This window comes from Takifugu rubripes, chromosome 3 (assembly GCF_901000725.2).
Source record: "Takifugu rubripes chromosome 3, fTakRub1.2, whole genome shotgun sequence".
Lineage (NCBI taxonomy): Eukaryota > Metazoa > Chordata > Actinopteri > Tetraodontiformes > Tetraodontidae > Takifugu > Takifugu rubripes.
This window is the reverse complement of record NC_042287.1, coordinates 6888035-6909300: the sequence shown is the minus strand read 5'-3', so window position 1 is coordinate 6909300 and position 21266 is coordinate 6888035. Positions and strand designations below refer to the sequence as shown.

The window sequence follows — 21266 nt, the reverse complement described above, 5'->3', positions numbered from 1 at the left end:
TTTGTCCACCCCCAATCTGCTCTACTGTCTTAAAGAGCACTTGGTAACGTTTCTGCTTTGGAAACCTTTGGTTGGTCTCTCAATTAAGTATAATCAGAATTACTCATGTTGTCCGTAAACTCTACCACAAACACATTTTGAAAGCATGCCTGTTGGGGGAGGGAGGGAGGGAGGGAAACCAGACATATATGATGGAGAACATCCCTTCAGACTGATTTAGAGATTCAGTGGACACATTGACGCCTTGGCTGACCAATAGTAAACTAGCTGTCTTTTTTTCTTGTCATCTTAATCATGGTCTCTGGCGATCGGTAGAGGAAGATGAGCTTTTCAAACAGGGTCTCCTCCAGCTCCATCTCTCCTGTCTCCCGGACCACAAAAATATCAGTGCAAAGCTTCAGGATCCGGTCCACGCACGGCAGCTCCTCAAACATGATGGACCTGGAGATCCCGTTGAAGAACTCTCGGACAAATTTTCCAATCACCAGCACCACAGACATGTACAGACCGACGATGCTTTAATGCACAAGAGAGGAAAGAAAGATGTGAGATGCCAGACGTCCTGACAGTATTCACTTGGTGTTTCTTGTGTCGTACCCGTGTCCGGCCAGAAAGCCCAGACTGGAGGGGCTGACTTTATCGCTGAATATCACCATCTCTATGTTGTGACACTTGGCTGACGTGAGAGCCGGTGAACACTCTTCCACCATCCACCACTGGTCTGAATCTACCTTTGATCCTCCAAGAATCTGCTGGAGTTTGATGGACATGGGCCTGAAGAAAGCCAGCTCTTCACGCTCCATGTGCTCTAAGGGAAGACCACGGTACCGTGGACCAGTTAAACTACAACCTCTCGGAGGTCAGGGTAAATAAAAACACTTACTGTCTACATTAGAGAGGCAGCAGCTGAATCAGAGACAATACTGTGGCCACATAGAACACAGCTAATATTAATACAATACTCTCCACAACACAGGAAAAGTGTAACTAACCTACTTTCAGCCTGGTTGCCATTTTGGACTCTGGTCCCTTGGGACCCCTGAGGAACTTTGGCAGCAGCGAGTTAATCATCCTAAAAGGTGGAAAAGTTTTATTTTGACTTTGATATTTTAAAATAAGGCAACTAAACTAAAGAAAACAAGTGAAACGGTCGAATTTGTATGTGTTCATGTTCTCCACCGTACCCATTCCTTTAAAGAGAGTAAAAGTACTCCTGAAAACCCCACTGTAGGGTCCAGCTGTTCCAGCTGTGTCCTGTGAAATGAAACTCACACAGGTTTGCTGCTGTTGCCTTTGAGCATGTGAACTATCCCCTCAATCAACGCCTTGTCCTCAAACTTCACAGTGTGTTCTCCCGTCGTCTCCGCGTTCATCGATATGGATGCGTTCCTAAGACAGGAAGAAGCCTTTAATATGCAAAAAGCAGAACCACAGAGAAGAAACAGCGACGCCCTGACTGACCTGAGGAGCGTCCAGCGAAGCGTCATGTATATGTGGGTGGAGTTGCTGAGCTCCAGGATCATGGACTCTCGACTGGCCGGGCTGATGCTCCATAGCAGACTGGCATCACTCTTGATCTTAGCAACCATAATGTCTTCTGCTAGATAGTTCATGATGAACTGCATAGCAGACTGACAGAGAAGAAGAGGTATTTCATCACGATCTATGGACATGAATTACACAGGGAACAGGAGAAAGAGGTGTAGCACCCTCTGGAAGAACCCGGTCTTTATCGAAACAGTTTTATTAAATGGTGAGCCTTTTTTTCTTCTGTTTGATCAAAAAGTACAATAACAACAGGCTGTTCCACATTTTATTAAGTTTCTTGGGGACTAAGAACTTTTGAGCTCCCCCTTTCCCCAGTCTGAAAACGAGAGTGCGCTGCCTTGTGGTCATTGTTATCAATGAAACCGTCTATTGAGCATGTATCATTGGGAGTGTGAATCTTACTGGATGGGTTGCATAGATTTTGGTTAGGCGATTGAACTCATTTTCTTTGAAAGGAACCAGGTTGTGCTCCTGCGCGCTCATGCTGAACAGAGGCTGCGGAAACACATTGAGTCACAGTGAAGCAAGCACAAGCATAAATGCTGGTTAGTTTGGCCGTCATCAGCAGTGAAACCCAGCTCAAAGCACTGCTAGGTCAGAGATAGGGTTGATAGGTCAATCATAGTGCTGACTTTAATCCAAAAGTCATTAAGAACAACCATCCTGCTCTTCCTCCTGACCTCATATCCTGCAATGCTGAGCTGGATGGACACTTCCACCGGCTGATTGATCACTCCGGCTGCAGACTGGACCAGTGACATGAAGAGGAGTGGGAACCAGATGATACTAATGAGAGCAAAGATGACAAAGCCTCCCAGCCCATATTTCACCACCTTTTTCTTCTTCTGTCCCGGAGGGGGCGGATATTTCTGGACAGAAATACAGTATAATAATAGTAATAGTAACAACGCACGGGACACCAAATGAAAATTTGAAAGCAAAGTGTTAAGATCTAAACTTTGCAATGTTTTTTCGTCGCTTCATGTGAGCTTCATTACTTTTTCGGACTCTCTCCAGCACTTCAGGATAAAGATGTTAGCGTAGATATCTTCAACACAGATCCAGTTAGAAAGAGACAGAGTGGTGTCAGTCCAGACCCAGTCCATCACTGCCCTCAGCTCTGTCAGGAAGGGAACCAAACGGAACCTGGAGAACGAAACAAGAGGAAACAATTATTAAGGAATTACTGATTTATTTATTTTTTAAATCAATTAATCCCAGTCTAACCCTTGGAAGAGGAAGAGGTTTATGTAGTTGTAGTTCTTTGTAAGGAAGTTGCCTAGAATGCGGTTGGGGTAACCACATTTGATCTGGTAGGCAGACAGGCCAAAGTAGATGCACTTTACAAAGTACCAGAGCTGAGCCACGGGATTTCTGTTGAATCTCCTGTAAAGCAAAAGGAGGGAATGACACATTAAAGGCAACATTAAATGCTCAAAAATAGACCCCAAATGTACAATGTCTTGACATAATTGATAATACCCTTTACATACCTCTCTGTGACACCAGGAAGGATGAAGAACATCCAAAAGTGTATCCCAAACACCAGTACCACCTGGAAAACACACTTCCCCAGCAGGGACTTCTTCAGATAGAGGGCCCGGTCCACGATCATGGTGCCAAACTGGATGAGCAGCATAACCAGGAAGGCCTCCGGAACCTGGTCTTCTGACAGAGACTCTGTGATGTCTGCCGCTGCTGAGTATTTCTGAAACAAAGCTCAGGCTCGTTGTGTTGTCTGGGACTCGTTCTGGGTGTTTTCATTCAATGGAAACTCACCCCAAATGCCCAGTAGCCATAGATAGTGACAATAAAGTTGACAACATCAATGAGGAACATGATGGCGTACACGTCACACACGGGGCTGTATTCAGGATGGATGATGTCGTAGAAAAATTGTCTGATGGGCAGGTAAACGTGAAGGGCACTGGAAAAAAGCAGCACACCAGACACTCTTCTCTGCTCTTAAAATATGCCAGCTGTTATCATTTTGCAGTGAGACATTGAAATAACCACTGATATGAAAAGTGATTAATAGCTGAGACTTTTGTTAAGCATCATTTTCCATTTTCCATGCAGTCATTTCCAGTAAAAAGTAAATCTGTGATTTGGACAGCTTTCTAAAATTGTTATGTTTTGATATGGAGTGGATAACAACACAAGCTCACACTTCTATGATGGCTGCCTTGGCCTGTAACATCCTCTGTTTGATCAGCTGTCGGATCCTCTGCTTCCTGGTCAGCGGACCCTTGTACTTTTGCCGTCTCTTGTTCTTCCTGTGCTGCTTTTTGTGTTTCGCCTCTTCAGAAGGAAAAACAGAAATGCCAAAGTGAGGGAATTCAATTTCAAGGGTGACCCCCACCACCACCACGACAGCCCCATTACGGGTAAAGGGGAAGAGGATGGATGCAATAAAAGGGCAAACAACACATGAGAGGAACCAATGCTAGATTGATCCAAAGGAGGTTAAATATTCGTATTATATTCACCACTGGATTCTGACGGCTCGTCCGTATTTCGTCTCCAGAAGATGGAGGTGGTGGAAGCCTGGAGAGGGAGGAACCTAAGCCGGCGCCGAGGTTTCTCTTTGCAGTTGTTCCTGTCTCCCGTCATCCTCTTCTTCTCCACTTTCCGCTTCATCTTCTTAAAAAAGTCAGGCATCTCCACCTCTTTGTTGTCCCAGAGTCCATGACACTGCATCACAGACACACACAAAACAACCCACATCAACGTAACGGTGCCACGGTGATGGGCGTGGACACACGGAGGAACTCAGCAGGGTCCCATAGGCAGGTGCTGACCTCCTACCTTGAGAATAGACCGGTGGAAGAACAGAGCGAGCAGCTGAATGAGGTCGAAGAGGACGTAGCCATCTTTTTTCTCCACCCCTATGATGTTGGGCAGGGCAAAGGGCCGATCGGCGTTGATGCCTCGGTACGCAGAGGTGGTCCACGGGAAAAACCCGAACTGGAAAAAGTACTTCACCACGACAGTCAGCTGTGGGAAGCAGAGGAAAGAGGTCGGGATCATGAACCAGATCAAGAGGAAGCAACAGCCATGGAATCCTACGCTATGCTACAGAGACACAGAGACACACTGGCATTTCTATGAAACGGATCGAGCACGAACATGGACCATTAAACCCAACACATGCTGGTATCATATGCTACTCCACCTCTGTGTAGATTATGGCGGTCATCCAGAACCGTTTGCTGGGCCGAGGCACGGACAGCATGGCCCAGAGGAAGATGAGGATGGGCAGGATGAGAGAGAGGAACGAAGCGGACACAATGTGGTTGAGGATGATGACAAAGTAACACAGCATCTCTGACTTGGACACCATTGTGTTATAGAGGGCAAACACCAGCTTCATGAGTCTGGGCAGTGTCAGGAAGAACCTGTCAGACTCTGAGATCTCCTCGTTCTCAAACATGCTGTAAAAAAGGAGAGTTGAATATGAAAGTGTTGTGGTTTGTTCACTTTTATCATTAACTTGAGGACCCAAATCCTTTCTGAACTATATATAAATATGAAACCCCATAGGTGTCGTCTTCTAAATCCACTCTACTGACTTGTTAAGCAGCAGCTCACTGGCGGTGAGATTTCTTGCTTCCTGACTCAGAGGTCTGGGGGAGTCGGGAAGGTCAAGGCTTTTCTCTCCATCCCTCTCCAGGAAACCCAGAGAGGTTTGGTCTGGGTCCTCAGCACCTTCGTCTTCTTCCCCATGCCAAGATTTCTTACTCAGCTGCTCCTCCTCTTCCTCTTTGCCATCCTCCCTTTCTTCCTGTTTGTACCCGCCTGTTGTTCCTCCCACTGTGTCCCCCTCCTCCTCGTGTGCTTCCTGGTCATAGACTTGAGGAAGAGAACCTTTCCATCTTTGACAATAAAGATATTTTCAGTTGCAGATTCAATTCAATCTATATACAGTATATATTTATATATATAGATCCATATCTATAGTTCTAAACTCATGCACACGTGTTAAACGCTTCCCTCACCCCAGTGAGATTTCTCCTGTCCCAGCAGGAGTCAGGTCGATGTTTGTGGTTCTCACAAGCCTCCGTCTGAGCTGGTCCGCAGGAGCGCCTGGTGTGACAGGAAGCTCGTCTAGCTCTTCCTGGGTGAGCTGTCTGGAGCAGATCATGGTCTCTTCTGTCATACAGCTGAAGGAGAGGAGGGAAGGCAGCGGGTGAAAATACAGTAATACAGCAACCAGGAGTAACGATACATCTGACGGTTGCTTCACAGTTTCAAAGAAATCCACCTGGATAAGCTGCTGCCCCACGACACTTTGGACGCTTGGTTTTTCAACTTAGCATAGGCGAAGCGGGAGGAGAGGTCTGCGGGCGAGGAAAGGGGCGGCGGCAGGCAGCCGTCCTGGTCCTCCAGAGACGAAAGCGTGTTCTGACGGGAGATCCAGTTTTCGTAAAACTGCTTCACGCTCTCCTGGCTCACCTCTTTGCCCTGCAGAGCCAGACGAAGAAGAAGAGGTTCAGAGGAAGGCAGACAGAGAACGCACCGTGCTGCTGTTGGGCGGCTGTGAAGGTCAAGAAAGTTCCTTCACTGATATCAGAGAACTTTAGTACGATGCTGGTCAGAGCAGCAGGTGTAAATAACCTAATCACTAATCATTTGTACTCAGAAAGTTAAGATGCCACATATTTATGTTTAAATGATCTCCCAGATGTTTGGGTGGAGGTGACACTCTCCAATACTATCTAATATTTTACTGTGGTTTTTACTTCAAACATTTATTAAGCACGCATTTACCCACAGTTCCATTCTATATATCAGCTAAAGTGGGGACGCGTGTCGGGTGCTCACCTTCTTTTGCTGCTGGCTGAGCAAGGTGCGTTCAAAGCGCAGCACTTTGGAAATGTCCAGGTTGTCTTTGCACAGCGAGTTCAGACCCTCCGTCAGGTCGTCAAGGAGCACCAGGACGAAAGCCCAGATGAATTTCAGGGTGCTGGTGACGCGCTGGAGGATGTTTTCTGCAGAGACGGGACAGCGAAGCGTAAAGTAAGTGTCAGTCTAAAAGCAGTGTAGTCGACTGACACTTAATTAAAACCTAAAATGTGATGAATGAGACCGTAGCGGCTGATTTTGTTTGTTTGTTTTCACCTTTCTCCTCTACCTCTTCTTCCACAGTGCTTTCATCCAGTTCATCCTCACTGGAGTCTGTTCTGTCGATGCCTGAAAAAAGAAGATCTCATGTCACTGTTTTACACTGTGTCCCACTGACACTTTTGGGAACCTGAACGTTCCCCAGCTGCTAAAAACAACTGTTACATCATTATCATCATCATCCTCATTATTCCAAGTTAATGTCAGGACTTACTCAAATAGGGTAATATGAGGGTAAAGTTCTCTCACCCTGCTGTTTCTGCAGCTCTTTCTTTGTTCTCCTCTTTTCTTCCTTCTTTATTTCCTTTTTCTCTTTCTTCAGGTCCTTCAGAGCCTTCCTCGAGCTGGTGGCCCAGGCGTTGTACGCCAGCTAGGAAATGACATCACACAAGCAGCTTGACTGATAGGAGGGACACCAAATGTCAAATGGCCTGACTGAATGAACTCATTGGTTTGACTTTTCCCCATGGAACTCACATAGAAAGCAGACTTCTTCTTTGTGGGTTCATCTTCTTCTTTCTTTTCTGTAGCCTCCTCCTCTTCCTCCTCACTGTCGCTCTCAAAGAGGTGATAGCCACAGTTGTTCTCCACTTCACAAAACAGGACATCAGCATGCATCAGTAAGCATCCATGCGTGTTGTGTTTGTGACATTGTCAGCAAGACTCCTGCTCACCACCAGGCTGGGACACCCAGGGCTTCCACCATTTTCCTGCATCTCTCTTTGCTTTCTCTTCATCATCTGGAAGATGAAGATTCTTAACTTTAGTTGTGAAAAGCTTGACAATCAGTTAATGACATCGCTCTCTCGTAGTGCTAATGCAAAGTTTGAATGTCTATATATTGACCAAAAAGTCCCCCATAGGAGGAGAAATTCAAGATTTCAAGCATATTACTCAGTGTCTCTTGCTCTGGACACACAGGAAGAGCTGGTGTGTCCACCGCTGAGGGACGACTCTTTTGTTTCGACTTTATTTTCTCCATCCTTTAGAACAGAAGTGGAAAATAAGGTGAAATGGCAGCTAATAGCTGCTTAACACATTCACCTATGTCATTTATAAAAAGTGAAATGCGTCTTACTGTTTCTTTAACGTCTCCACAGATTTCTGCTCTAACTCCAGCCGGGCCGCAACCAACTTCTTCACTTTGGCCTCGAACAGTTCGGCGCCCCTTAGAGGTGTGAAAGAGCAACAGAATGGCATGGACATTTTTGACTTCCTGACTGAGGCTGCATTTACTGTTCTGCAGTGATGGATTTATGTCGTTCACCAGGACTATGTATTCAGCTTCTTAAAATTCCAAAATGTTGGTTGCCTCACAACCAGGAAAGTGTGATTCAGAAGAACGTCACAGTTCAGATAACAATGTTTTCTATCAATTGAAACCTTATTTTCTATTTTTGCCCACTACTGCTGTCTTCACAGCTTATAAAGAACACATTCCAAAGATAATTAGGATAAATTGTTATGATGTTATGAAAATATGATCTATTTATGTAAAAAGAAGAAAAAAAAATCAAAACCAAAATTCTTCAAACTGGCATCTTTTCAAAAAATTAAAAACTGACCTGGAGGCCAATATCTTTGAGGACTTGAGGTCAGACACCACATAGAGGAAGTAGTAGCTTAGGAAGACCCTCCTCTGTGCCAGCAGGACAGTGAAGCAGATGGCATCCCACACGATACCTGCCTCTCCTTCTGGTAGCTCACAGTCCTCGTCGGGATCAGCTGCAATGCACGTATTTTCAACAGTTTTCATATTCATAAGGATGATACAAAGACGAAGGGATCAGATATTAAGGAAACAGCATTAGCAACAAACCAACAAGTGCACTGACGAAAGAACTAGACTACTTACGGACATCATAATCTTTGATGGTGCAGAACATGCTAAAGGCCTGAATTAACCAGCAGCTGTTTTTCACCAGGCTGTCCAGATATGCACAAGACCCAAGCTGTTAAAAAAAGAGTCAGGAAGGTTGAAGTGGTGACAGTAAACCGATGTATGTGTTCTTCATCACTGATCAACTCACAGACAGTAGATTCTTCATGGTGATCACAAAGCAGGTGTATCCAATGAGCCAGTCCCACAGGCGCAGGATGTATCTGACTGGCTGCATTAACACACTGCCTCCAAACAACATGAAGTAGAAGCAGGCCACCAGGTAGCCCAGGCAGAAGATGCTAATCCGCGTGGTTCCGGTGATGAAGATGAGGCACAGCACGAGCCAGAAGAAATAACTGAACACAAACACTTTGACCATGTCTAGGTAGCACCTGAGGACCAGAAGGAGACAGACAGGTCATCTTTGAGCATTTGAAAACAGGAAGGACACCAGAAGAAGTACAGGGTCTAACTATTGAGCTGTTTTTGTCTTGAGTGATTAGCATTTTTAGAAATGTGTTTGCATGTCCCTTCTTCATTGTGTGGTTATGAAATAGGATACATCAACATGAATACACTGAAAAATCCTTTGAAAGAGCCAGGACTCTTTTATAAACTGCATCCCTGCTCTCGGGTTGCTTGGGAAGCTTCTAAACTACAACTTTTTTAAGTTAAGACAGACGAGTTCATCAGTATTTTTAAACTATTTAAGTACAATCTCTGTTTTTTGTGACCTGCAGTGAAGGAAGTTATTAACGGGGATGAACTGGTTGAAGGAACAGGGATCCAGGCTGCGGCTGATCTCAACGTTATCTCCAGCCAGCAGTCGCACGGCCGCCCGGTTCTCCTCCTCGAACACCTGCCACTGCAGGGAGGAGCAGAGCAGCAGGAGGTGGTCATCTGCAAAGAGCCGGAGAAAGAGATGGTCAAAATATGGCACCAGCAGAGCGCGAGTCGGCTTATCGTCGTGTCTTTGGTGCACGGTGAAGAAATACTCACAGAATATGAAGGACGGATTGGGTCTCTTGGCAAAGTCAGGCAGGTAAAACCACTTAATTACATTGGAGGTGAGTGGCTGAGCTGCAGCTCTCCAGGGGTAATCTGTCCACGCCACACAGAATGAGCTTTATACGCATTTCATTTATATACAAAATATGACTTCAATGCAGGCTATTTTTTGATACACAAAATGTTCCTACCAACACAGAAGGCAGGAGGGATGCCTATACACAGCACATACTGCAGCACCATCAGCCCTGCGGTGAAGCAGCAGTATTTAGGCCACACCTCCCCGATGGCTTTCCTCCGCCGCCGTGACAGGACCGCCATTAAGGCACAGGAATGGAGCAGGGCGTAGAAATCCATCCTCTGGCCAATCACGTTCACTGCCACGATTAAACTAATCTAAGAAGTACAAACCTGTGATCAGTCAAACACATAAGCAGAAGCGCAACGTGCCCCTCAGCCCATACGACATACCTCCAGGCCAAATTTGTAGAATAAGAAGTTGATGAAGTACTTGATGCAGGGCAGTATTCCCTGGTCCAGGTGTTGCCTTGTTATGCCTTGGAAGATGATGCTGAAAGGTGGAGGCTTTAGACTGTTGTGAAGGCGGAAGTAAAGCTGATGGCGATGCACCGTGGCCTCAAACACCAGCAGCCCCAGCACCATCAAGTGGTTCTACAACACGAAGCCCACGTGGTTTGATACTTCTCAAGCCTTTGGCCAGAACAAGCCAACACAAATGAACACGGTTACATTTTACAGTCAGAGTTTGCAATTACGGGTGGTGACGATGCAAACGGCTACACGTCAGGTCAGGGAAAAGAGGCAGAAGTGAAGGTTTCGGTTGTCAGAGTGTGTCGCTGTACCTGGAGACAGGGGAGGATGCTGCCGTCACACTTACGCAGCGCCCCCCACCAGTAGACGGGGTCCACAGGCTGACTGTAGAGGACCGACCTGTTGAGCAGCTCCATCACCACCACCCCCACCTCTGCCTTATCACCCAGGCCGGAGCTGTTAGATGGCAGCAACGACTGTGGGACAGATTTCAAATGACGGTCGGAAAAATGACCCGATTATCTCTAAACATGGGCGGAGACTGGAATAAACGTCAGGAGGTGCCCTCACGGCTGTGCAGTTGAAGGAGTAATCGAGGGGTTTGATGACTTTGAGCTGGTAAAGCATCTTGCACACCACCATGACGCAGGCCCACACAGCAGAGATGCTGGACGCTGTAGGTCGTATCCGTGGGAACGGCAGAGCGAACACCCACAGCACCAGGAAAAGCAAGTTCATCAGAGAAACCTGTTGAAATGACAATCACAACATCTCCCTGTTGGATTTCTGCCAATTCTCTAGAATTTTAAATGTTTCTCTCAGGGTGAAAACAAATGCATTTCACCTACAAAAGTGGGTAAAACTACTTGAAATCTTTCAGTTTAGCAACAGATGCAGGTGGGAACAGTGAAAACAGAAATACTGTATATACCTGAACTGAGGAAGCTTAAGAGCATGTACAGTATATAAATTAAAAAACACAGTTTGATGGAATCAGTGGTCAAGCTGTAACTTTAGTGTAAAGAGTGCAACCAGAGCAGTGCATGTGAGACCACCCCACAAACTAAATCAGGAATAACCACGTTCCTTGACTTCCCACCTCTTGCAGTGACACCCAGATGATGCCAGAAGAAACAATCTTAATGCTGTGGAGTTCCAGCAGTCTCCAGAACTGCTCCTGGACCTTGTTCAAGCCTGACATAGCCTGAATGAGAAGCAGGCCTGCTCGGTCCACAATCACCATCCACTTGTCCTCACCAGTGATGGGCACAGAAGCTGGGACAAGCATGGAAGTGACTCAGAACATTATTCCACCCCAGACAGTAATTACTCACAAACTCATGATTGGAGAACTGTGCAGGTGCAGATGAGAGACAGCCAAAGCCAGAAAGGCAACATGGCCGACCCAGTAAGCTGCTAAATGTCCAACATGAGATTGTACCCTCTCCTGTCCTGCTCTCCAGATCATCGGCTTCCTTCACCGAGGAGGACTGCAGTCCAACGCTGTCCAAAGTCTCCTGGCTTTTCCCAATTTCCATCTGCTCCTTCACTAGCCTATTGAGTATCAGGAAACATGTTTAAAGAATATGGCTCCTATTGTTATCGTATACGGGATCATGAACGCACGAAAGACCGTCGAGAGCCTTACTTTTGCCGGAATTTTCCAATATTTTCCTTCAGCCTGGAAAAGGTGAAGTAAAAGGTGTGAGTGTAACAGGGAATTTTTCCGTTATAAATGTGAAATTCAACTTGCTTAAAATGATTAAATTAATTCCATGCGAGCTTAACAAGATGGCTGTCACTCAGAGGCCACGTGCACGTACGTTAATGTAGCTCATAATGGTTTAAGAGGTAGAAAAACATAGATTGCTTACATCTCAGTTATCATGTCCACTGAACTTCTGAGCTCCTCCTCGCTGTAATGAAGAAAATAGTTACAATGTGTGTGTGTGTGTGAGTGTGTGTGTGTGTGTGCATGCGTCATAGTGATTTACTGGCAAAGTAAGGATATTTTTGTGAAGACGGGACTTTTGTCTGGTTCTCACGACTGAAGGTTAAATCTTGGTTGAAAGGGTAAAACAGGGATTGGGCTAACATCCTAGCTATCCTAGCATTTAGCTACAGGGTCGGGGTAAGGGGCTGAGTGAAACTCTGCCTAAAGACAGAGGTCCAAACACGTGTGCTGCCTCACCTGGAGGCCTGTCTCACAGGTACACTGTCAAGGTCAGTGAGAGTCAGGAAGTCCGAGTTGAAGTAGTGCAGCTGGAGGATACAGGCCAATAGGAAGACAGCAGGAAGCAGAATACGTGCAAACAGCTCCACCGTGTGGTACCGTTCCAAGCCCAGGTCCCTAAGACTGTAAATTCACACATAGTGACATACAACATTAGGAGTGTATCAATACGTAAGATGTCCCACTTCTGTCTGATGTCACCAACATAAGCGTGTAGCCATAGAGACGCTCACCCTTCTTCGGACATGCCCATTATCTGTCTGAACAGCCCAGACACACTTCTGAACTGGTACATGTAGATGGCAATCAATACCACCATGGAGTAACCCACCACGACGGCCCAGAACGTTTTCAGGAGCCGACGCCACACGTCGTAGCGCGTCTGGGAGGGGAAGCAAACACACCATCACCCTCTGAAATGAACCTCTTCTGTGGAAGCATTTGCTTGATACACAGGGAGTCGACTGCTGAACCTGAACCTGTCTGTTGGTCGCTGTGTTCTTAATTGGAAAAAATTGCAATTTGGGATTCTTCTTGTTACTTTTTTATCCCACTTCACCACTAAAATAAACTAGCCTATTCTCAGAGACATGCAACTTTTTAATAATTTCTGCCAGCAAATAAGATCCTTCGATGATCCTGGGTGCCTAAATCATAAATTCTATCCATGGATGATCCTCTTGAATATAGCAAACTTCATCCTTTTTACATCCGTCACAAACTCCTGTATACAAAATGCCAGGATGTTTCTGACATTGTCTCATAAACCGAATGGTGTTGAGGTCTTACGTCACATTCAGAGCCATTAGGCCTTCCTGTAAGTGCCTACCATGTTTCTAAAAGGTCAGCAGAAACATCAGACGGGGGGGAAATAACAGGAAAACAGCAGCAAAAAAGTGACGGTGTATGTGTTTATGCATCACAATCAATACTTTTAACTGTAAGACTGTAGGGATGAGCTGCTTTTATCAGAGTTGGGCCTTTTCTGAACGTTTTAAGGCACAAGCAGCCCTGGACGATTCACTAATGATGATCAGGCAGTAAACCTATTACGGTGTAAGATGAACCTGAAGTGATGGTGGCTTTGTGTGTATCGCAACAACTTCTCAACTATTTAAGTAGATTACCTTGATGCCTATTGACCCCCCCACCCCACCCCACGTCCACAATGTCAACATCGAATCGGAGTCTTTTGTCCACTCTGTGCATACGTTACTGTGCATTAACCTTAAAAGCAAAGAAAGTGAAGGTCACCTGGTAGAAGACAACGCAGAAGAGGAAGAGGACAATGTAGAGGATCTTGTAGACCACCACCTAAACAAGTTAGGTAGGTTAGGACAGTAGGTAGGTTAAAAGTAAAGTGCTAACTGTTCATTTCGTTCGTTTTATCCCATAAAACTTTACCCAGAGATGATTTTGAACAGTTTATATACACCTTTCCAGAGAAACTGATGACAAAGAACATAGAGCAGCAGAAGAGGATCCAGTATTTCACCAGCAAGCCCTTGACTCCTGAAATTAGCATCGCTACCAGAGGTGACGGTTGATTTTCTTCTGCTGCTATAGAGAAAAATCAGCAAAAGAAAGGAGTGTTGCAGGAACACGTCACGGTATCTTGAGCCACAGCAGTTATAAGAGTAACGCAGAAGGATGTTACTTGGTACAACTCTGACTTCATCCAGCGACTCTACTCTCAAGCTCTGTGCCTCCTTTCTCTCTTTTAGTTGTTGACGAAACATCAGCCAAAAGTTGAAGCTGTAGAAGACCTGAGGAGCACACCGTGTGATCAGGTGTGATAGTTGTTACTGCGTACAGAAACTGTGATGGCTTTGGTATGTGATATCTAACCATCACTGGAAACAGTAGCATTTTTAGCAGAAACTTGGTTTAAACTCACTTTTGCTCCCAAGTGGACACACGGTGCAGGGTGATAGCTGTTCAGATCAAAGTCCAGTATGACAGTGGCAGGCAGGCCGGGGTATAGCTCTTCCCTGGTTAGACGCAGTCCACTCAGGAAACCCAGCACTACTAGGACGGTTCCATAGGCAGCCAGGAATGGAGCAGACATCATGGCGTAGCGACGTCGGTCTCTCATCATCCAAATCATACAGGACCACACCAGCAGGGCAAAGGTCAGCCAGTTGTTGTATGTGATGCTCCAGACCTTTAAAATAACCTCAAGGTTAAGAAATTTACAGCCAAATGACTATTTTTGGTTAAAGTTATCAAAACATTCATTATGAAAACAATTCTATTGAAGATATTTCTGCCGACCAAGTTGACTTTGTACGCTTTCTTACATAATCCCAATAATTTTAATGGGTTTCATTAATGATTTAAATGTGATTCTTTTTTAAAGACAATAACAAACTGGTGAGAGTCCTTTGCTAATACTGCTACTAAGGCTAGCATGCTATCTAGAGACTGTAGAAATAGACAATTAAACATTTTACCTGTACTGGTAATCAAGTTTTTCCTTCCAAAAGTATTATTTTCAGATATTTTCTGTGTCTGGCTAAGCAGATGACACACACTTGAGCCTTCGATCAGGTGTGTTGATAGTATATTTACCATCATGATGATTAGGCCACTGACATAGCTGTGTTTTTGCACCATCCGTCCAAAGATGACCAGGCCACTGGGTCCAGATGGGGCCGATGTGGCCTCTGTTGGAGTCTTCAGGCTCTCTTCACATTTTCTAATTCCTGTGTCAGTCTGGTGAGTACCTTCTGACAGTGAGTCTTTGCTGTCATACTGTGACGGAGAGTAACAGTTTGTGTAACCAGCCCCTCCTAACAGAGACCCCAGATCCTGCCAGGACCGCTCTGTCACCAAAACCATCGGCTGAGGAAGAACATGCCCAAATATATATCATTTTGATAAAAAATGGTTTTGAAAAATATTTAGCAATCACATTGATACCTCATCGGGTAGATAGGTGTCCTCATCAGTGCTGCTTAAAAGCTGTAAGTAGAAAGAATCTGAGGTTGAAATCTCAAGTCACAGCAGTTGGACACTGATTTATGACACAGGTTGGCAGCATAGGACTGTAATAAGCATCTAGTTACCTCCCGTTTATCTCCTGAAATGTAAATGACCCTGGAGAAGCTCGGAGGAGCTTCTGGACTTTCTGCAGGACTGTCAGACTCGTCTCCATCATCAGTGTCCTTGGAAGAATGTCATGGGGGAAGTAAAGTCAGCTGACCACGCTGAAAAGTTGGTGTACGTGTGAAGTATTTGCTTCAAACGCAGTCAAAGAAAAAGTCTTCAAGGGTCTTTGCAGAAACTACAGTAGGAGTTGTTGGTTTTCAATCAACACATACCTATTATAAATTGTAAAAGAATTAATTGCTGATATTCAGCTTTTCAGGCGTGTTTAGCAGCAGCACTGAACGGCTGACTACCATCATCACAGTAGATCCTCTTTGACTTCCTCTGACAAACAGATGCACAAACCTCCTCTGTGATGTGAACCCATTTGTGCAGCAGCGCCACCAGTGTGAAGTAGAGCAGCAGCAGGACCAAAGGGTTAACGAAGTCAGGCCAGCTGACAAACGGATGCAGAGCCAGCGTGTACGGCTCGGAGCTATTGGTTCTGATCACTCCTGTCATCCCAAACAACCTGAACGGGATAAATAAGAACAGTGAACTCACATTTTGAGGTGAATATCGAAGAGATAAACCAACTCGGAAGAGGATAATGAGTCCTTTCACATCCTCAAACACCAAAACCCACGACTTCACAGCAGATACAAATTAAATTCTAAATGCTACTGATGAAGACGATGATCACAACTTCACCTGGCGTACGCATCCTCTGGCGGCACGAGCTGCTGGAACAGCGGGAGCTGGTAGAGGTAAAGAACCAGCAGGTGTCCTCCGCTGAAGATGGTCAGCATCACGCACAGAGAGCTGAAGATTAGCATCCCGATGGAGCGACTGAACACCCACCACCACACCAGACCCAGAAACACTGCAAAGTACACCCCCGAGGTGAGGGAGGGGAGGATGATACCTGCACACACACAAACGCACACACACCCCATGGGTAATAGCTCAAGGAATCAGCAGATGTCATAAACGCTAGCGTGAACCTTGACTTTGGCTGATATTGTACCTGCCAGACCCAGAAGGAAAGTCACCACCACTTTCCCTGCTGTGTTCATGATTGCTGAAAGCAGCAGTTTGAGTCCGGCTGCAAACATTATCAGCTTCTGGACAAACTGGGGCGGGCCCGACTGAACTGGCGCCGTGGTCTCCTCTGAGCTGTCAGAGGAGGAGCCTTCCATGTCACTTTCCTCCTCAGACTCTGTTTCAGAGGTTTCGCCTTCCTGACAGGCCAGAGGAACAATCAGGGTGATTTGACTGCACATGTAACATGAAGGAGTAACGCCAACGAGCCGTCACCTCGGCTTCAGTCCTCGGGATGCCGTTTTCGTGAAGATTGACCTGGGGCGCGGGACGCGTGAGCTTGTTACACAGCCTCAGAACAAAGAGGGAAGATAAAAGGATGCCCAGATCTGGGGCCAGGAGACGCACAATGTTCCCCGGACCAACCAAACTGAATCTGTGAAGATACGTGCATCAGCAGATTTTAATCTTGACCCAAAAGGAAAAATAAATAAAAACAATTTCTGTGGAAGAATGAGAAATCGTGTGTCTTGCATACCTCACAATGCCCAAATGGTATAAGACTTCTTCCCAGTAGCCACTAACTGTTAGCAGGAGATATAAATGAAATGTAAAACAAAGCTGTTCGCACTCTGATTAACTTTCTCAAATGTAAAGGGTTGGATGTTTCAAAGTTTCTTTCATTTCCTTTATATCGCCAACAAGTAAATCTTTGAGGGCTGAGCGGCGTTCTGTCCTGAAAACATGCTGCAGTTGTTTTTACCATGTGGGTGGATGTAGGTGAAGGGAATCTGCATCAGGCACTGCAGAGTCAGGAGAGTCAGACTGGTGTAGACAATCAGCCGCAAGAACTGGCCCGTTTTACCTGAGATGGACCAGAAGAAAATAAAGCAAAATGAACATGTGAGCGAGTCTCGTGACGAGGATTCAGCTTTTGTGTTGAAGATGTAGAAAATCAGAGTGGACTGATGTATATTCAGATGATGATGATGATGAAGAATCTGTGTTTGCTGTTCAAATTTTGTTTATCGTCACTGATTCATAAGACCAGAGTGACACAAAAAGGACAAACAGCCACTGTGAGACAACAAAAACTGCTAATTATCAGTTTTTATTGACAATCAAGAGTCAGAAAAGCAGCATAGATGGACGGACGGACGGACGGATGATGGATGGATGGATGACAGACTGACGGACGGACGGACGGACGGATGGATGGATGGATGGATGAATGGATGGATGGATGACGGACGGATGGTTGGATGGATGGATGGACGGATGGATGGATGGATGATGGATGGATGGATGGACAGATGGTTGGATGGACGGACGGACGGACGGACGGATGAATGGATGGATGAATGGATGGATGGATGGATGGATGGATGGATGGATGGATGGATGATGGATGGATGGATGGATGGATGGATGGATGGATGGATGGATGGATGGACGGACGGATGATGGATGGATGGATGGATGACGGACGGACGGACGGACGGACGGACGGATGGATGGATGGATGACGGACGGTTGGATGGATGGATGGACGGACGGATGGATGGATGGATGGATGGATGGATGGATGGATGGATGGACGGATGGATGGATGGATGGATGGATGGATGGATGGATGGATGAATGGATGGATGGATGACGGACGGATGGTTGGATGGATGGATGGACGGATGGATGGATGGATGATGGATGGATGGATGGACAGATGGTTGGATGGACGGACGGACGGACGGACGGATGAATGGATGGATAGATGGATGGATGGATGGATGGATGGATGGATGGATGGATGATGGATGGATGGATGATGGATGGATGGATGGATGAATGAATGAATGGACAGATGGATGGATGGATGGATGGATGGATGGATGGATGGATGGATGATGGATGGATGGATGATGGATGGATGGATGGATGGATGATGGATGGATGGACGATGGATGGATGGATGGATGAATGAATGAATGGACAGATGGATGGATGGATGGATGGATGGATGGATGGATGGATGGATGGATGCCCAGCCCTGTTGTGTGTGCATACAGCCTTCTCACTCTTCTTCTTGAATCAACCCCTCTCTTTGTTTCTGGCTCCACAGGAGCTGGTTAATCTCTCCTATCAGAGATCTTCACCCCCAGACTGGGGGGCGTCTGGGTGAGTGTCCACAGAAACACAGATTTCTCTGTGTTTTAGGAAACGTTATCTCCTTGACTAAAGCCGTATTCTGTGTGTATTCATTATATGCTGACGACGCTTTCAGAAAAAAGTCACTAATGTGCTGAAATTAAGTTAGAGCGACGGTTTGAAAGAAAGAAAGAAAGAAAGAAAGAAAGAAAGAAAGAAAGAAAGAAAGAAAGAAAGAAAGAAAGAAAGAAAGAAAGAAAGAAAGGTATAATGTATCTGTGAAACAATATTCTTTTTAATTTCAGTTTAAAATTACTTTAAAGGAAATCTTCTCTTAAATTACTTTCAAAGTTGATATATTATCTGTGTATTCATTTAATAGAATATAAAAGGATCACTTTAGTTTTGGTGTATTGACAGATTTTATTTATTTATTGACCCTGCCACTGGTGCCTGTTTGACTCGTGCATTCAAATGGATCCGATTATTGAGGCTCAGTAGCTTTAATGGCTCAACATGATCTGAACCAGCAAATCTGTTAATGTTCATGGATTTTCCTAAAAGCTTAATTCCATTTAAATCTCGCCGTTTCTACTCTGCCATTTATCACGAAAGTGGGTGGATGAAGAAAATCAGCTCAAAAAAGAAATCTAACAGTTAAAAAAAAACAGGGGACCTTTCATAGTCAGAGGGGAGATGAACAAATGGGGGGGAAAAGCTCTTGCTGACATCAATGCTGACATCACAACTTTTTAATTCCTTGCTGTAATTACCAAAGCTATGTATAATTAATTTGAGCATTCTGACCACATCCCCTTTACAAAGTACTTTGAGGGGGGGGGTAAAGATACTTTAATTCAACAGAAGGCAGTGATCAATAAATCTAAAAACACACGCACAGTCAGCACACACACACACACACACACACACACACATGTGCGCATGCTTTTTTTACCACTTTGTTTTCACGTCATCACATAAAAAACACACACACATCAATAACTTATGATAGGAGCAGTTTACTTTGGATTGACTCATTCAATAAAATTAAGATGTCAAAAATATTCGTTTGGTATTTTCAAGATGTTCCGTGACAGTGCACATCTTTGATTTCCTCCTCTTACCTTTCATCGTGACCAGGCTGGGGTTTGGCAGCACCGGCACGGTGAGCACAAACAGGAAATACACCAGGGACAGGCCATTGTAGCGGAACAGACAGGCTGAGGACAATGAAACACACATTATTATTATTACGTTGGGCTGAAATCTACAGGAAAGAGATCCATTTGTCAGCAAGAATAAGGAAAATCTGCAATTATTCATCAAAAAACTCAACCAGTTACTGGTTCCTCTGTTGCGTGCATCCATTGTTCCATATCGCCACCAGTTTTGATTTATTTTTTTTGTCAACTATTAAAGCAAAATGTTGCAATAATCAATATACAAGCGTAGATAGAAAACATGTGAGTGCTGCTTTGTAACATTAAGTTCCAAAACCAAGTATTTCATTTTGAGGATGGGCGCTATTTTAAAAGATTATCCTCTGAGCATCTTCATGAATAGACCTTTTCATTTAATAATAACTACACTCCAGATTTCATAGAAAAACTAAAAACAACCATGTCCAGTACAGGAAACAAAGAAATTAAGTTCTTTGTCCTGAACCTTAACTAAAATTTCCCTTCCCTTCTAACTATTAAACACAAGAAAAAGAAAAAAGGTTCCATGGTCAGTAGAGACGTTGGGTCCTGAACCACCAACACACTCTGCTGCTGATTGTGTTAACATTAACAACACCAACACAGACCTTTATGAACTAAATGAACAAGGAGACTCACCAGCCAACAGCAGCAGTGGCAAGAATAAGTTATAAAGAATCCCAACAACCAGTTCCCCGGCCATGTCTGCCCAGTCAGGCGCGCTGTCTCTCCTTTTAGATGTCTGCTCAAATAGGTCCGAACACTTTGGAGGGAAACTCCAGCCGGCTCACATTTTCGTGAGAGGAAGTCAAAGCATTCTCCAAGGAGGAGGAGGAGGAGGAAGCACCACGAGAAAGTGGCCGTTAATCCGACGCAAAACCCGGCGATGTGGGTCCGGTCAGAAGCAGCACCGTGAAGGGAACTCGCGGGCGAGGATCCTGATTTGAGTGGGGATGATGCCTCCCTGCTCGTCCTCTCTCACCTCTCTCACTCTGACATAATGGGTTGGATCCCAGCTCAATCTGGGACTGACCTCAGGAGAATATCGCCCGTCATGACCCGACACGGTCAAAGGTGTCTCTGTGCTCGCAGCCGTTCTCGTAGGCGCTCTGTTGAGGGCGCCTTTGGTTTCCTTCAGTTCTGACAGTCAGCTACGGTACAACATGGTCGTTTTCTGCCCAGAAGCTTTGGGCTGGCTCATCATATTTGCCCTACGAAGTAAAGGGAAGTGTATCTAATATTCATGGCTGTGAGACCATTAAGAGCTGGTGTGATAACGGAGGAGTGATCAATGCAGAGACTGAGCCTTACTCAAGCATTAACTTACACACCCTCACCACCCCCCGCCGGGAAAAAATGCACCTCACAAAGAAATTGGTTAAATAATACAAATGAAAATATACATTTAATTCCAATTTGATGTTCAACCGGTGATGCAAAGGGA

The 21266-nt window shown here is 45.2% G+C and overlaps 1 protein-coding gene across 1 annotated transcript; it reads right to left on the bottom strand.

Annotated features, from left to right (window-relative positions):
- Nucleotides 1-10: 10 nt before the first annotated feature.
- On the bottom strand, nucleotides 11-20565 carry LOC101064279 (piezo-type mechanosensitive ion channel component 2). The gene is made up of 55 exons (XM_029833412.1): nucleotides 20462-20565; nucleotides 19748-19843; nucleotides 17242-17343; nucleotides 17017-17062; nucleotides 16755-16914; nucleotides 16465-16678; nucleotides 16149-16362; nucleotides 15804-15969; nucleotides 15416-15514; nucleotides 15270-15311; nucleotides 14919-15191; nucleotides 14245-14511; nucleotides 14005-14113; nucleotides 13783-13907; nucleotides 13602-13661; nucleotides 12581-12729; nucleotides 12306-12470; nucleotides 11989-12030; nucleotides 11763-11795; nucleotides 11556-11668; nucleotides 11214-11389; nucleotides 10685-10861; nucleotides 10426-10590; nucleotides 10034-10234; nucleotides 9754-9958; nucleotides 9554-9655; nucleotides 9289-9454; nucleotides 8703-8946; nucleotides 8528-8624; nucleotides 8238-8397; nucleotides 7751-7840; nucleotides 7567-7655; nucleotides 7347-7412; nucleotides 7150-7262; nucleotides 6922-7042; nucleotides 6670-6741; nucleotides 6373-6539; nucleotides 5813-6012; nucleotides 5547-5711; nucleotides 5121-5423; nucleotides 4724-4982; nucleotides 4357-4545; nucleotides 4038-4242; nucleotides 3717-3849; nucleotides 3328-3475; nucleotides 3042-3256; nucleotides 2776-2934; nucleotides 2547-2694; nucleotides 2229-2417; nucleotides 1951-2043; nucleotides 1462-1631; nucleotides 1273-1389; nucleotides 993-1099; nucleotides 598-808; nucleotides 11-516 (listed from the first exon to the last, which is right to left on the bottom strand). Exons 1-55 carry the CDS (start codon nucleotides 20523-20525, stop codon nucleotides 264-266), a joined length of 8214 nt encoding a protein of 2737 aa, XP_029689272.1. The 5' UTR covers nucleotides 20526-20565; the 3' UTR covers nucleotides 11-263.
- Between the last annotated feature and the right edge of the window lie 701 nt (nucleotides 20566-21266).

Bases quoted from the DNA above. Each gene is read 5' to 3' on its own strand.
- LOC101064279 (XM_029833412.1), bottom strand. From the start codon at position 20,525: ATGGCCGGGGAACTGGTTGTTGGGATTCTTTATAACTTATTCTTGCCA. The intron at 13,908-14,004 runs GTAACATCCTTC...TTTTCTCTATAG, and splicing joins TGAAGTCAGAGTTGTACCAA to CAGCAGAAGAAAATCAACCG. The intron at 2,695-2,775 runs GTTAGACTGGGA...TTCGTTCTCCAG, and splicing joins AACCTCTTCCTCTTCCAAGG to GTTCCGTTTGGTTCCCTTCC.